Source organism: Wolffia australiana, chromosome 1 (genome assembly GCF_029677425.1).
Source record: "Wolffia australiana isolate 7733 chromosome 1, ASM2967742v1".
NCBI classification, from domain to species: Eukaryota; Viridiplantae; Streptophyta; class Magnoliopsida; order Alismatales; family Araceae; genus Wolffia; species Wolffia australiana.
This window is the reverse complement of record NC_135835.1, coordinates 15,293,735-15,309,693: the sequence shown is the minus strand read 5'-3', so window position 1 is coordinate 15,309,693 and position 15,959 is coordinate 15,293,735. Positions and strand designations below refer to the sequence as shown.

Below are 15,959 nucleotides of genomic sequence, written 5' to 3'. Positions count from 1 at the left end.
TCCGCCATATAATTTGGAATAAAGAGAATATAGAGAAGAGAAAATTGGATCGATAATATTGCTCCAAATTGAAACAGTGATATCGAATGATCTAGAAGGAGCTTTGGGCTGACATTTTGAGGGTAGTCACATCTTTCCCTCATTACATCTACCATCTTGTATCAATAATAAAACCCCCATCATTGCAAAAAAAGGCACCCTTGGATTTTTTTCCTAATAATGATTAGTGGAGTGATTTTCTCATTCAAAATCTTGTTCATTCTTGTACTCCAAGATCAAAGGATTGAAAGAGGGATATTCAGATAAAGAGACATGAAGAAAGATTAAGTCATCCTGTGATCATCATCTTTTTCTAACTCACATCTTCCTCCTTTTTTCTAGGTTATCACCACCGATATCCTAGGTTTCCACTCTCATGCACACTATCTTCAACTCAACCGTTTGTGTGCGTGTATCCACCTTCATCCTCGTCGCACCAGCACCGGCTAAAACGTCGTCACTTGTACCTGCTCTGCTGCTCGTTAGTGCTTATCCGTCATCATCTCCATCACAATTAACATGGTATCTCTTTTATCGCTCCACTCCTCTCCCGTTCATCTTTTTCTACCATCGCCCGACGCTCCCAAAGCAACGCCTAAGGTATTTTAAACTAGAATTTAAATTAATACTTTGGTTTTGCCATGTTTTATATTAGGTATTTTCCTACTGTAAAATTATACTAACATTCTCAAGATTATAATATAAAATCTGCATATACTAGGTTGAACATGAATAACATTTTCTGACCTTCCTACAATTATTTAGGATTAATTTTCCTAATCTTTATTTATTCAAATTAGATTTAATTTTTAAAACAAATATAAAAAAAGCAAAGATAAAATTGTCTTATTAAACACTTCCTCTCTGTGGACTTGACCCTGAGTTATTCTATGCTCGTACGGAAAATATAAATAATGTTGTATAAAGCAGAAGCCTTAAGAGACATATTTAACCCTAATTTCTCATTCATCAGATATTACATCCCTAGTTTATTTGTGATAATGTTTAATACTTTCCAGTAATCTTGAAGACACATGAATTACAATAAATTCCATTTTAAATTATGTTACCACTTTGGCATTGCATGGTTTGGATTGAGGAAGAGAGAGAAATAATCAACTATCCTTAAATATCCAACTTCAAGATGTTATATTACAATTTATGATGAGTTTCATGTTGGAAACTGTGAGGGTAGTTTTGTCTTTCTCTCTTGTATCTGCCTTTCTCTCCTATATCCATCAATACTCTTGGATCTAAAAATGGAACCCCCCATCTACGTAAGAATGTAACCTTAGATTTTATTCATTAGTTAAGCATATTGATTTACTCATTCAAAATCTTATCCGAGTAAGATCAAAAGCTGGAAAAAAGCGCGGTATGAGCCACTGGTCATATGAATAAAATGTTACTGTTTTCTTCACTATTTTTTATCTAATTTCATGTCCTTTTCCTATGTTATCTTATTTGATGATAGCATCGGCCTCAATTTTACGAACTCACCGCTTGACAAGGCAGATGTTGGGTTCTGTGGTATTTGATTTGGTTAAAATTAAATAGATTCACTCAGGGTTAAAAATGTAACATAATCATGATGGCATTCAAAACTTATTGATCAAGTCACTTGTTCATGGATTGGATTCATGATTTCTCAGTTCCTCAAGTGAGACATTGAGCCACTAAAGTGTGCAGTTTCTAAATGTATTCTCATAGTCCTTGGCACATCAAACCTTTTCCTCAATCTTGGCTGCCCTTGTTCTTGCTATACCATTGTCTTTACACCCTCCCAATTGCTCGAGATTGGAGAGATTAAAAGAGAGAGGGGAAAAGAAGGGTATGGCCCTGAAACTTTTTTGCTTCGGTGAATTTCATTCAAGGCCATCCCCTATTTATGATACTTGGGAATTTTTCATTAAATCCCTAAATTCAAATTCAAATTCAAACCTGTCAGTCCAACAGCATTAATTGGCCTTTCAAATTAGTATCTATCTCGTCATATACTTTTAACAACCACAAATTGATTTAACCCAATGAATAGGTCAACTTTTTAGATGGTGGGTGCCAAGCTATGTTCCGCAAATGAGTAAGTGTGGATACACTTATGGAACCTGTTGGTCATCAACTACCATTATCAATAATTCCTCATCTGCTTGATGCTCTATGGATGACTTAGCAAACGGTCACTTGTCAAACCCTAATCGGTCATCTGAGTTTGTACTTATGCATTTGGAAGTCATCAAAGAACGCTTCTCTAATATTCCACTGACTTGGCTAAGGATTTCATCACTTTATCTTCTTCTAGATGTCTCCTCTTATCTTTAGGGCTGACCATGCTATCATCTTCACCATTCGTTGTGTGATTCACCATCAGTAATAATGGCTCTAGGACAATCGAATCAAGAAAATATATTTTGAAACAAACTTGTGTACAATCCAATTATCATTTTTCCTAGTGGGCATTGCCTCAACCCATCTAAACACACAGTCTAATACCATTGGTATGTATTAGTTCCTTCCAAAGGTGGAAATGGTCCCATGAAATTTATTTCCCCATAAGTTAAATATCTAATCTTCAATCATGGGTTGCAAGGGCATCTCATCTCGTCTTGAGATGTTCAATGCAAAGTGAGGCAATAGAGGTGTTCCTTGTACTTTTCATTTACATCCTTGAATAGAGTAGGCAAGTAGAAGCCACTTTGAAACATTTTCTATACTGTCCTTCTCCAAGTATAATATCCTTCGCATGATGAAGAGTGATGCATTGCCAAAAGATTACATTGTTCTTCCTCAAGCTCACATCATTTGATCATTTGATATTCCTCCTAAATAAAACAATGGAGGTTATTCAAAAGAATAGTTCCTAATCTCATGTAAGAACTTCTTTGGAAGCTTATTCCAATATTTGGTTGTCGATTCCATTACTAAGACATTTATATGTGGGCAGCCCATGGTGACTTATTTGTGATGTGAAAAAAAATTCATCGGGAAATGTGCCTCTAATCTCTCAAAAGTTGGTAACTTGGAGTCAACAGAAATAATCAGCTACAGTTCACAAGCGTTGATAACATGATAATTTTATTATTGATGGGAGCAAATATTATGCTCATTTAACACATGATTTATCAATCAAAAATAAAATTTCCAGCTCACTCAATTGTGTGAACACAAGCGTGATGATGAGTACAGGTCAAATTCACATAAAACTTGGGTTCATTTTTTAAAATAGTTATGTAAAAGTAGGTAGATTTGGATGAAAAATGTGATAATTAAAATGTTATTTATACAATAAAATGCAAAGAGTATTGTTATCCAATTAAGTCAAAAAGATAAAATCAGATTAAAAATGAATGATGAAGTCAACTCAAGTGAATGCATTGACCAAGGAAACTGATTGATTTTTAAGGATTTTTTACAAGTTTGATTTTTTGAGAAAGAAAATAATATGACTACTAAAGTAGCTTTCATACTTTCTATAATTTAAGAAATACAAAAAAGTCAGTGGACAATTTAAAGAAATGACTTTAATTGAGCCATTGATTATAGGTGAGTTGAGAGTGAAAATAGTAATTTAATTTTATGATAACAACAAATTTTCTGAAACTATAGAGATAAATGATAGTTATCAGATAAAGATAATAATTTTTGGAGACGATATAAAATTAATTTGAAAATGACCTCATTTAGGATGTGGGGTCAAAGTAAACAAATTTACCAAGCAATTGATATCATGATTCAATGGATTAGAAATGGATGAAAAGTTCCAAATAAAGGATTCAAAAGATCCAGAAATGATCAAATTTGGAGCTTCAAGCACTGAGAAGTGACACTCAAAGGTCAACACCCAATAATCCCAAATTTCATGAGTCCATAGTGGTCAAACAAAGATTTCAAGGTGAGATCTCAACAGAGTTCCAATAAATAAGAAGCGAGAAATCTGTTGCTGAAGTTATCCCCAATGTTGATGATTCGATCAAAATCTCTTTACTTTTTTAATCTAAATACACATTTAGCTCATTTTAAATCAAAATGAATAAATAGTACGTCTTTCCAACTTAGAGTCATTAGACCTTAAACCAATTTTGAAGCTCGTTGATCGCCTTATTCTTCTCTTTTGGAATATTCTAACATGTTGGTGGTGATTCTTTCTCTTCGTTTGATGGATTAATGAGGTTTTTCACCAAGAAAGTTGTTAGCCAGCCACAAATGCAGATCCATATCTGTTTACTGATGAAACACAACTACACTCTCGATTAATAGATGATTTCACATGCATATTTTTTTGTGAAGACGGAAAAAAATTACCTAGATTCATATGAACATGAGAGATCTCAGCTCTACATTTATTTTTAATGAAATCAGAAACGGTTGAGAAGATGCCTTATGACATCATGGGATAGGTCACTTCCTGCATGTCGTGGGGTCAATAGTGGTTTCCTCTTCAAATAAGTCTTGATTGTTAGGTCGTCACCCAATGGCTCATATTTTTCCATGTTCACCTGCATAGAAATTCAAAATAGTAATCTAATATGGAAATATTTAAATTATTGGAAGAGTAAAAGATTGACATTGAATATTGTCATGAAATAACTCCTTTTAGCAGCCAATGGCCCCCATGATGTCACGTTATACGCTAGCTGGTTGAAATGCCTCCACATAGGCTCAGCCATGTCAGCTGCTTTCAGGTGCCCACATACACACACACACACATATATTCAATTTAGGCCCTAAAATAATTATCAAAAATTGGAAAAGTAAATATAGCTTAGAAATTTCACATTTTTAAGCTATATGGTATTTTTATGAAACTTATCCATTTGTTTATAATTTTGATATTCTTGAAACCCATGCTACCATAAATAAACAATCAGATAGTAAAAAGGATTAGTTTACTTTAATAGTCAAACTTGGACAACTTATATTCTTGTAATATTTGCTTTCGTCTCTTTGCTTTCTTGTTCATCCACTTGAGTCCTGAATGAACTTAACTCAATTAGTGTGGTTAATTTTAAGTTTTATTACCGCAAGAAATTTCAAGCATGAATACAATATATAATTAACCTTCAATAATGTAAACTTTCTGACTACGTGGAATGGCATGGTAATGTGAAAATATAAACTACAATGATAAAATATATCATAGTCATGAGAATTAGGCATTACATGTAGTGAGAATGATATATATGAATGCACAAAATGCTTGTTATCAGTGTGAGGAGAGAGAAGAAGAAGAGAGTGCGTAAGGTGAGATTGTGAAGGGGGTGTCTACTAAATCTTATGTGTGTCTCTCTTTAGGCCCATGTACTAGTGAAGTTAATGACTCCATTAGCACACTACCTCTTTTTTTTTAATAGTCCAATGAAGAAAAATATATCTACCATACAAAATAATTAATCATAGATATTTTTAATCCAATTGCTAGGTCGAGTTGCCAAAATGTGATGTGCAAAGCTTCATCACATGTTCTAAAAGGTAAATGGGGTTTGAGAAACCTTTCGTGGGACATATCTGTCAATACTAATCATGTATGTCCATTATTAGTGTGAAACTTATACATTTATTTAAATTTTAATGAATCATTCTAGTTAAGACATAAAAAAATCATCAAAAAATTCTTATTTCAAAATTCCCCCTACCTTTGGTCATGACTTCATTTGATGATCTTAATCAAGACACTTTAATTTTTATTGAGGGAAAAGAATCACATCTTGACTACACATTTACTTCATGTACATGTTCATGCTTCTGATTTAATATGATTTGGGAACTCATAAGTAATGATTAGGGACTTGTATACAATACTTAAGACATAACCCTCCATCCACAACATGCCGCTGGTATCTCGAAGCTAAATAAAAAATTCACAATTTTCCCATGACACAACATGATTAAAGTTATAGATAAATTATCCAGAGATTCATATAGATTAATTCATCACTCTTTCCCTAAAGATCCCACTATAATCTCCTTTTAGTGACTCCAAAAAAATGGTTTCAGGAAAAAACATCATAAATGAACAAGAGTAGATAGTGATTTTCTATCCTGATGTCCTTCTAGGATATCCTAGTAGTCTAAACATTTAGGATATGTGCTTAAAGATAAATAATCAAGTAATTACCTTGTTGATTTGAATCATGATTGTATAAACCCTAATAATTATAAATATCTCGCATCATTTGTAAAAATATGATTTACATTGACAAATATCGTGACTGAGTCGTGAGATATAGAATGTCAATCAGTATGCCCATGGCAGCCCAAACATTAGCAGTAGTGAATAAACTCGATTGGTTGACCCTTTTGAAGTCCAACCAGATTGAGTGAACTAGTTCACCCAATTCAATAAAGACTTGGCCTTCGAATAATGAAAGCATGATAAATAATATGATGAGAAATAAATTAATCAAGTTCAAGAATAATATTAATTGATTAAGAAGTTTTATCATTAATCACAGAATGGAGAACTCCTAAAAGTTCAATAAAATTGTTGGAGAGTAAAATTATCTTCCAATAGAATTGTTCATTATTTTTTCATACCCTGCATTGGTTCTGGCCTCTATAACTATATCAATTCTTTCACAATTAGCTGGATGAATATTACATGCGTCTCTTAATCAACAACATTTTGAGGAATCTGAGTTACCTCACCGTCAAAATATCATGGTTCTATTCATCTAGTTTGTATTTTGAATTTTATCTGAGATTTTTTTTAACGTAAGATTTTTAATAAAGCAATAAATTTTCGTTAATATAGTGATAAATATTATTGAAATATTTCCACCATGCCAAAATTCACTTTCTAACGATCAGCAGTCCACATCTATTTGATCTTCTTGACTTATGCACACAATGCTTGTCTGATTACACACACCTGAGGCAGCTTGGCTGGGAATGGAAATGTATAGATAAAATATAAGACCTACTATTAATATAAAATATAAGACCTACTATTAATGGTATGGAAAAGCAGAATTGAAACTTAATGGAAATGTATAGGGGAAAAATTAGAAATTACATGGATATATTTGGCTCATTGGCCTTAATAAGCTTTAGTGGATTTTCAGTAATCTAAAAAATGAGATAAGCTGCATTTTTTACACTCTTGGATGGAACTGTAATGTTCAATCAACAAGAAAAAGTTATTTTGAACTTGCTCAAGATTTGTTTCTAACAAAAAATCTCCAATCCTTCCCACACTGTGAATCAGTATCATTTAATATAATATGGAGAAAATAGCAGATTGCTCTTTAACTAAAGATGCAAATGACAGAGAATGAAAAATTAGATACTGATAAATGATGTATATAAAATAACACTACTCTAAATAGACTTTGTGATATCAGCTGCCAACCAATCGTCTATAGGAGATACACATCATCTAAACCAGTCTAAGTCTATCTATCTCTGTCACTGTCACATCATCTATCACCACTAATCTGTCATGTCAACCATCGCCGTCACTATCTCCAAAAATGTCATCCATCACCGTCACATCATCTGTCATGCCTTCGTCATCGCGGTGAAAGACATTTGCATAACCCTAATCATCAAATTGGATGGATTGGCTGTAATGCATGGTAAGACAATGAAAACTCATGGTACTTGTACATACATGTCCGAGTCAGCTCCCAAGCTGATCGAGTTGACTTCTTCGTACCATTCTCCCATAATTATGCATACTGCATAAATTGAGTGCTTCATAATTCCTGGATTACTCACTTTGGATCCTTGATAGATTTCTAGGTTTTGACATAAACCTAATAGGTTACTTCCAATTACACAAATCAATAGTTACTTCCCACTCAAGGGTAGGGCACATTAACAGATGCCATCGTCATCAACCTATAGAAATATAAAAAAAAAATTCAGAAACATCATCCTCAACTAGACCAGCAACATTAGATTTCCCAACATAGGATGCGAATATCGAATATCATAGAGCACATGAATGAGTTGTCTTATCCAATATCAATATCTGATATCAATACCCTATCTGCTTGTATCTCACTATTCGAATGCTGATACCAGATATCATTCTACGGATATTGATTTGTGCAATACCAATATCTGATATCCAATGACGAAACCTGGTATAGTATCAATGATTATCAGACCCATTGTTTTCATTATGGGGAAAGTCATTCCACACCATTAGCCTATTGACACATGAAGAGGCAATCCTCATTCATTTTTTTGGATGCCAATTATGCTAATATATGCCTGTAATTATCAGGTATTGGGAGTACTATTTAATGATGATTCTTGGCTGTGATTGTCCAAAGAATCAAATTAGTTAAATATTTGATCATATTTCTGGACTATCATTAGTGTTGTGTTTGATGTCATTACGAAATGATCTTTTTGGTAGCAATTAAGTGTAAAATTCAGACCAATGAGTAATTAATTTTATACAATTATTTTGGGTTAATATCATGTGACAGTCCAAACCACGTTGAAAGTCTGCGATCTAACCTTTGCTTTTTTTTGGTACGGTATATCCCAAACTCACTAAGTCGTCTGCGATATATCCTGGTGATGACGTGGAGTCCATCGTGGCTGCTAGGTGGATCGTCGATCAGTTTTTGACCTGGCGGAACCCACCTGGCAGCCACGCTGGACTCCACGTCATCACCGGGATATGTCGACCTGCCAAGGGTTTTCCGATAAGAGAGAGAGGGGCATTCTAGAGAGAGAGAGAGGGGGGCTAGAGAGAGAGAGAAGGAGAGAGTACGGGCTATAGAGAGGCGCCCGACTCGTCGCCCTCTGCCTCGGCTCCTCCCTCTATGCCTTCTCGATGCGCTGTTCAACCCCTCCCGACCTCTTCCTCACCAACTCCTTGATCGACCTCTACGCCAAGTGCCGCGCGATCGGCAAGGCCTAGGCACTGTTCGACCGCTGTCCGACCCGCGACGCCGCCACGTGGACGGCTCTGATCTTCGACTTCCCCGTCAACGGCCGCGCTGGCGAGGCGCTGGCGCTGTTCAGGGAGATGATGTGGCTGAATCTGGTCACCTTCCTGGCGGCGCTGATGGCCTGCAGCCACGCCGGGCACGTGGACGAGGTGCTGCGGCTGCTGCAGAGGATGCGGTCAGAGCACCGCCTCGAGCCGGGCGCGGTGCACTACGGCTGCGTGGTCGACGCGCTCTACCGCGCCAGCGACGCGCCGGCGGCGGCAGAGGTGGCTGCTGGCTCGGCGCCGACCGCCGTCCTGTGGAGGATGCTGATGAGGGGGGAGGTTGGTGGCGCTCGGGCGGCGCGGCGGCGGTTACGGGATCTCGGGGCGGAGGGTGGCGGAGATGCCGCGGCGATGGGGAATGTGTACGCCGTCGCAGGGATGTGGGAGGAAAAGGAGGAGGCGAGGTCGGGGATCCAACGGTGGGATCATGGCCGGAGCGTGATCAAGATCGACGGCTGGATGTATGAGTTCGCCGACGGGGATCGCTGTTGGCATCGCCGGCGGAAGGAGCTTCTGGAGATTCTCCATCGCATTTCTCTGATCTCTTCCTCTTCGTTGTAGATTTGTGATTGGGACGACGATCATCGCTGCCGCATTGCTCGGATCAATCCTCCTCTTCGTTGTAGATTAGTGATGAGGACGATGATCTTCGCTAACGCATTGCTCGGATCAATCTTCCTCTTTGTTGTAGATTTGCGATGAGGACGACGATCTTCGCAGCATTATTGCTCAGATTGATCTTCCACTTTGTTGTAAATTTGCAATGAGGACGACGATCTTCGCTGACACATTGCTCGGATCAATCTTCCACTTCGGTGTTAATTTGCGATGAGCACGACGATCTTCGCGGCCGCATTTCTCAGATCACTCTTCCAATTTGGAGTAGATTTGCGATGAGTACGACGATGATTTCTTGGATCACTCTTCCACCTCGGAGTAGATTTGCGATGAAGGCGACGATCGGTGTGGCCGCATTGCTCAGGTCTCTTCGTTTTCGTTGTATATTCATGATGAGGACGACGATCTTCGCTGCAGCATTGCTCAGGTCTCTTCGGCTTCATCGTAGATTTCTGAGGAGAACGACGATCTCTGCCTCAGAATAACTCAGATATCTTCTGCTCCGTTGTAGATTGGCGAGAAGAACGTCACTCTTCGCCACCGGAGCTAAGATCTCTTCCACTTCGTTACAGAAATACGAGAAGAACGACGATATTTGCAGCCAGCTTTCTCAGATTTCTTCCTCTTCCTTCTAGATTTACGAGAAGAACGGTGATCTTCGGAGACGAGATTTCTCCGACCGCTTCGACTTCGCTGCAGATTTACGAGGAGAACGACGATTTTCGGAGACGAGATTTCTACGATCTCTTCGACTTCGTTGCAGATTTACGAGGAGAACGACAATTTTTGGAGACGAGATTTCTACGATCTCTTCGACTTCGTTGCAGATTTACGAGGAGAACGACGATCTTCGCAGATGAGACTTCCATGTTCTTTCAAGGAATTTCTTTCTAGTACTTCTTCCACGAACTTATACCAAGACGCCGATCTCTGGAACGTCTTCTCGTGTTGCATTCTGGCAAGAATGCATTCTTAGAATGAGAAACGTACCCCGGGAGACGTTCTTTCCCGGATTGCATTCTTGCTCTCTTTCTCTCTCCCCCCCCTCACTCTCTGTTCATAAACTTCCTGCACTCTCCCGCGCGATTCGATTTGGTCGGGTCTCTCTAGAGTGCCTCTCTCTCCCTTTCTCTCTCTACAAAATGTCTCTCTCTCTAGACCACCTCTCTTTCTCTCTCTAGAACCTCTCTCTCCTTCTCTCTCTCTCTCTCTAGCCCGCCTCTCTCTCTAAAATGCCCCTCTCTCTCTAACCGGAAAACCCTTGGCAGGTCGACATATCCCGGTGATGATGTGGAGTCCAGCGTGGCTGCCAGGTGGGTTTTCGCCAAGTCAAAAACTGGTCGACGATCCACCTGGCAGCCAGGATGGACTCCATGTCATCACCAGGATATATCCCAAACGACTTAGTGAGTTTGGGATATAACGTACCAAAAAAAAAGCTAAGGTTAGATCGCAGACTTTCGACGTGGTTTGGACTGTCACGTGATATTAACCCAATTATTTTTGATATCCAGTATCCGACATCCAATATCTAGTACTGGCCTCTACTATCATCCACGTGGAGAAGATATTCACAATTGGTACTGACTTCAAAAATCAACACCTATATCTGTCCTAACATTCTTGGATCTCAAATATAAAGAGGGCTCATATCAGACATCAACACATCTGACAAACTTTTTAACTAGCATCTCTTTACTAGACTCCTGATACTCGCATACTGTGCCAACTGCCCACCATACCATGTAATCGTCAAATATTATATCACCATCAGCGATGCAGTTAATGAGTACAGAGCATGGTTCAGCACAGATCAACCATCACATCAAACAATGTCGATTTAGGGTTCATAGTTTAGGCTTTAGGATGACGAGCGAACCCTAAGTGCAAGTGGGTGAATCTTTGATCTCACTTAATGGGCCTTTTGGGCTTAACACTATGAACCAGTCCATGAATATAGTAAACCCGAGTCACGTGAGAGAGAGGTGGAGGAAGACTCCAAAGGGAAGTAGATTGGCGTTTGAGCGGGAGTGGAACTGTGAGTTGCCCTTTGCTTTGAATTGGGTCAATCTTTGGTATCCAATATCTGTGTTTGCTATCATCCACAACAATAAGATATTCGATATCTGTATTGACATCCATATTCAACACCTAGATCTGTCCTAACATCGCATCAACGATATTATCTTAGCCAAATATTATATCACCATCAACGATAAATACAATGAGTACCAAGAATGGTTCAGCGCAGGTCCATCATCACGTCAATGATGCCGCTTAAGGGTTTTGGGTTTGGGGTTTTAGGATGACGAAAGAATCCAAAAATGGAAGTGGCTGAATCTTTAATCTCATTTAATGGGTCTTCTGGGCCTAACACTATGAAACAGTCCATGAACATGGTAAACAGAGTCACGTGTAGGGGAGGACAGCCGTCATCCGTCACATCACACGTCTCAACGACGACAACGTGATGGATGATGTGACGGCAACAGTGACAAAATTAGGGACCGTGACGGTGACAGTGACGGATGACAAAGTGGGCATGACGGTGACGTGATGGTGACGCTGGGCCTCGGACGAGTGACGTGACGGGACAGCCATCATGGATGAGGGCTGGACGGATTTTTAAAAATGACTGAAGAAGCTTAAAAATCGTTAGATTCAAGCTTTTCGACGGCCAAGATTTTGCCACGTGGCGTCATTACCTCAATTTCTTATCATTTTGCAGAAAAGACCCTGCATTAATTTGCGCACTCAAAACGCTGCAGTCCAAAGATAATTGGAGATATGGCCCTCCAATTCTCTCTCCTCCGCATGGTTGTTTTTCCGTCACACGTGACGGTGACGCGAACGTGACGGGTTTTCCCGAAATCCTCGGACGTGTGACGGGAAGGTGACAGGGCGAAAGTTTCATCACGTCATCCGTCTCGTCACGTCCCGGACGTGCCGTTCCCTAGTCACGTGAGAGAGAAGTGGAGGAAGATTCCAAAGGGAAGTAGATTGGCATTTGAGCGGGAGTGGAACTGTGCGTTGCCCTTGTTTTGAAGTAGAGTAATAGCAAGGCAGCTCCGGAAGAGGGATAAAGGAAGCGCATTTCGAAGGCTGGAGAGCGGAGCTTGGCCTGCTACTTCAACCCTTTGAAGGGTTCCTCCGATCGGCATTGATTTGGTTGTGGTTCGATCTCTGGGGAAGAAGCCCTTTTTTCCGGCTCTCTTTGCTGTTCATATAGTGTGGAATTCGAGGCTAACGTCGGTACCCTTCTGATTTTCATCCGTCGGGGGTAAGCTGATCGATCTCTTCTGTTGTTCTGTCTCTTTTTAGCTGTTTGAATCGATGGGTTTGCTTGAAACTGCGGCGTTTTTTCTCTTGGAAATTCGAACCACTTTCGCCTTGGGTGGAAGAATCTGTGTTTGGCCTTTTTCGAGCTCTGGTTTTTTAGCTGCGAGTGCGAAATGTGACCCGAGGAGCAGCATTCGGGGGTTTCGTTTGATCTTCCTGAAATGGGTTTGTAATTATTAGCTTCTTTGGCGAAAACCTAAGTTTCTCTTTCTAGAACTCGAAGGGTGTGCGTTGCTCGATTTGGTACCAGAAAATAAGGATTCAGCAGTTACATCAGTAGGAGGAAATTGGCGTCAATTGTATTGACTTAGATAGTGAATTTCTGAAAATGACACTTCTCCGTCTACTTCTCCTCCTCGCGCTCGAGATCTTTGCATCTGTGAGGGCAGTTAAACTCGAGGGATGAAATTTTTCTTAGAACGCTCTTTTCCCTGAATTTGAAATTGGTGTTTGTAGTTCAACGTCCTCTTCTTGAATATTGTCATCTGTTGTGTCTGATCTTATTCGGAAAATGTCAGCCTATGAGATATCTTTGCATTACTCCTCTTAAATTCTATGTTCCATTCGATGCTTGTATTATTAGTATCGATTTTTATATTGATTAAAAAAAAAACTCTGTAGCAGTAATCTTTGTATCTATTTTCTCCTCTATTAAGTGCTGGTCTGCCTGCCTGGCCTGAGCTGCCTTAGTGTTCAAATCATAGATGCGCCACAAATGATATTGTTTCACATTGTATTCATGGATCTCATCCTATAAATTCTAGAATGCAACCACGTACAAGAAATCCCTCCTTATGTCAGGGGTCATGATGTTTGATATCCATTTCCGGATATTTCCGGTTTCTGGTTTCATTCACTTTCCAGGTCTTCTACCATGAATCTTCTCTGTCTGCCCAGCCTTCTGTCTGCCATGCTTAACTCTGACATTTTGCTCTTTTTAAACATGTTCACCTGGTCAAACTTGATCTCAATGTCTGGTAATACCTGACGCTTCTTTGTTTTTCGTCATTGTTGACTCTGGCGCAATTTCTTCCAACTTTCCGTAATGTCAGATTACATAGACGCTAATAGGCAAACAGGTGACGAGCAGGAGTCTGAGGAGAACATGAATGTGCAATCTCTCAGATTATTATCTTTTGAATAATATCTCGCTGATTCCATGTTGATCTTGCTGATTTGCCTTTCTTTCCTCCAAGTGCTGCCGCCAACTATCCTCTTAAAGCGAAGAAGATATCTGTTAACTGGCTTAAGTCACTAGTTTGCAAATTGGAAATATGTGACCAAAAAGGAGTTTGCATGAAGGGGGCCACTTATTGTAACTTGGCCCACTAATACAGAAAATGATACAAGGAAACAGAAGAGACATAAATGAGCCACTTACAACCCATGGCTCACGTACGATATACAATTATCTCCACAAGTAATAACCTTTTATTTTAGAAACGAAAAAACTTTTATTTTAGCACAGAACCTTTACGTGGGATGTGTGTTCTTACATGTGGGCCACTTAAACATCGTGACTCCATAAAATAGAAGAAAAGAAGATTGTGTGCCTGGGCCACTTATACTATTTGGCCCACATTTAGAAAAAAAAGCAGGAGGAAATAACTGCCAGCAGATTAACACCCGCTCTCAAGTTTGATTTGGATCTATTTTTCCAAAAAAAAAAGTTTGATATGCATCTTACTCATCCCACCTTGTCCACAGACTACTGGAATCCAGGGCTCGGATGGGCTTTGGTGAAGATATCCCCCTTCTGATCTGCGGATCCTAGTATACCATCAGTTCCTCCAGCAAGCCCTTAGTCCATAGGGCCTCACACACTGAGTGTATAACTTCAGTTCCTCCTGCAAGCAATTAATCAAAGAATTCACTGCGACTGCTATTTCTAGGAGAGTGTGATTTACGTAACCTAATTTGGCAATCAGTCTCTGAAAGGACTCCTTGTTCACTGAGGCGTTGTGGTCATCGCTGTGAAGATAAATTTTGGTATTCTAATTCATTTGTGTTCGCAAAAACATTTTCTTAAAAAAATGATAACTTATTTTTTTAAAAAGATAGCGTTTATTTAAGTCGAAAGAAAAGGGCACTATTTTGCATCTTTTAGTCCTTTTTTTATAGTATTAGCGCATATAAACGAAGATAGCATTGCATGTTTTACAGAGTTGATTTCTTCAAAAAAATAGTTTACCGAGTTGATTCGATCCATTTATCATTGCTTTTGCTCTTAGTAATTTGGTTATTACCTTTTTACTCTTTTGAAAGGTTAAGAGAATGGACGATGTATCCCGAAGCCTGTACCGCTTCAGACGAATACCACATCAACCGTTGGCTTCAAATCCTGAGCTAGGCTCATTGGTTTGTTTCTGTTTCTCCGTTACATTGGATTGGAAACCTATTCTTGTGCCCTCACATTGTTTGTTTCTCCTCGTTTATAAAAGCTTCATTTTCCTCCCATCAAGCACAGAAAGGAGTATCAGTTTATTATATGCCATGATTGTTATTTTATAATGATGTTTTGTGTAGTTCCAAAAAAAAAATAATGATGTTTTGTGGGACGATGGTCTGTTATGCGTTGCACAGAGAATATCTAATATTGTCATCTGTCATCAATGCTACGTTTGACATCGCTTATTTCTACGTTTTGGGTTCGGCTTCTGGATAGCCTAAGTTGATGATTCTGTTGTTGATTCCATCATTTTGGATGTAGCTTAGTATAACCTGTCATTTTGATGTGGAGTCATAATCCAACAATCTTCAATTTTGTTAGTGAGATAGTCAGCCTTATGGGCTAATGGGCCCTATTCTATAAGCCCATTAGCCCTCTTATCATTCTCTCCCTCCTAGGGTATATGTATACCCAGCCATGTACTCTATTGAGTTATGTCATTATCTTCTTCCTTCCTCTCTTGACATGGTATCAGAGCTCCAAAGCTCTTCCATCTAGGGTTTGACATCACCCTCTCGCTGTCTAGCGAACCCGGAGCGTGACCGACGGATCAGCCACAGCGAG

General features: G+C 39.1%; 2 protein-coding genes across 2 annotated transcripts in view; both read left to right on the top strand.

Annotated features, from left to right (window-relative positions):
* The first annotated feature begins 9,022 nt into the window (after positions 1-9,022).
* On the top strand, positions 9,023-9,550 carry LOC144703233 (putative pentatricopeptide repeat-containing protein At1g74400). Its single transcript, XM_078575389.1, has one exon. The coding sequence runs from the start codon at positions 9,023-9,025 to the stop codon at positions 9,548-9,550; it is 528 nt and encodes a 175-aa protein (XP_078431515.1).
* Positions 9,551-12,629: 3,079 nt separating this feature from the next.
* The window catches only part of SPK1 (guanyl-nucleotide exchange factor), a 35,621-nt gene continuing 32,291 nt past the window's right edge, over positions 12,630-15,959 (top strand). Inside the window, exons 1-2 of the mRNA XM_078581445.1 lie at positions 12,630-12,887; positions 15,212-15,304. Coding sequence (XP_078437571.1) covers positions 15,221-15,304 — 84 coding nt within the window. The 5' untranslated portion in view covers positions 12,630-12,887; positions 15,212-15,220. The remainder of the gene's footprint in view (positions 12,888-15,211; positions 15,305-15,959) is intronic.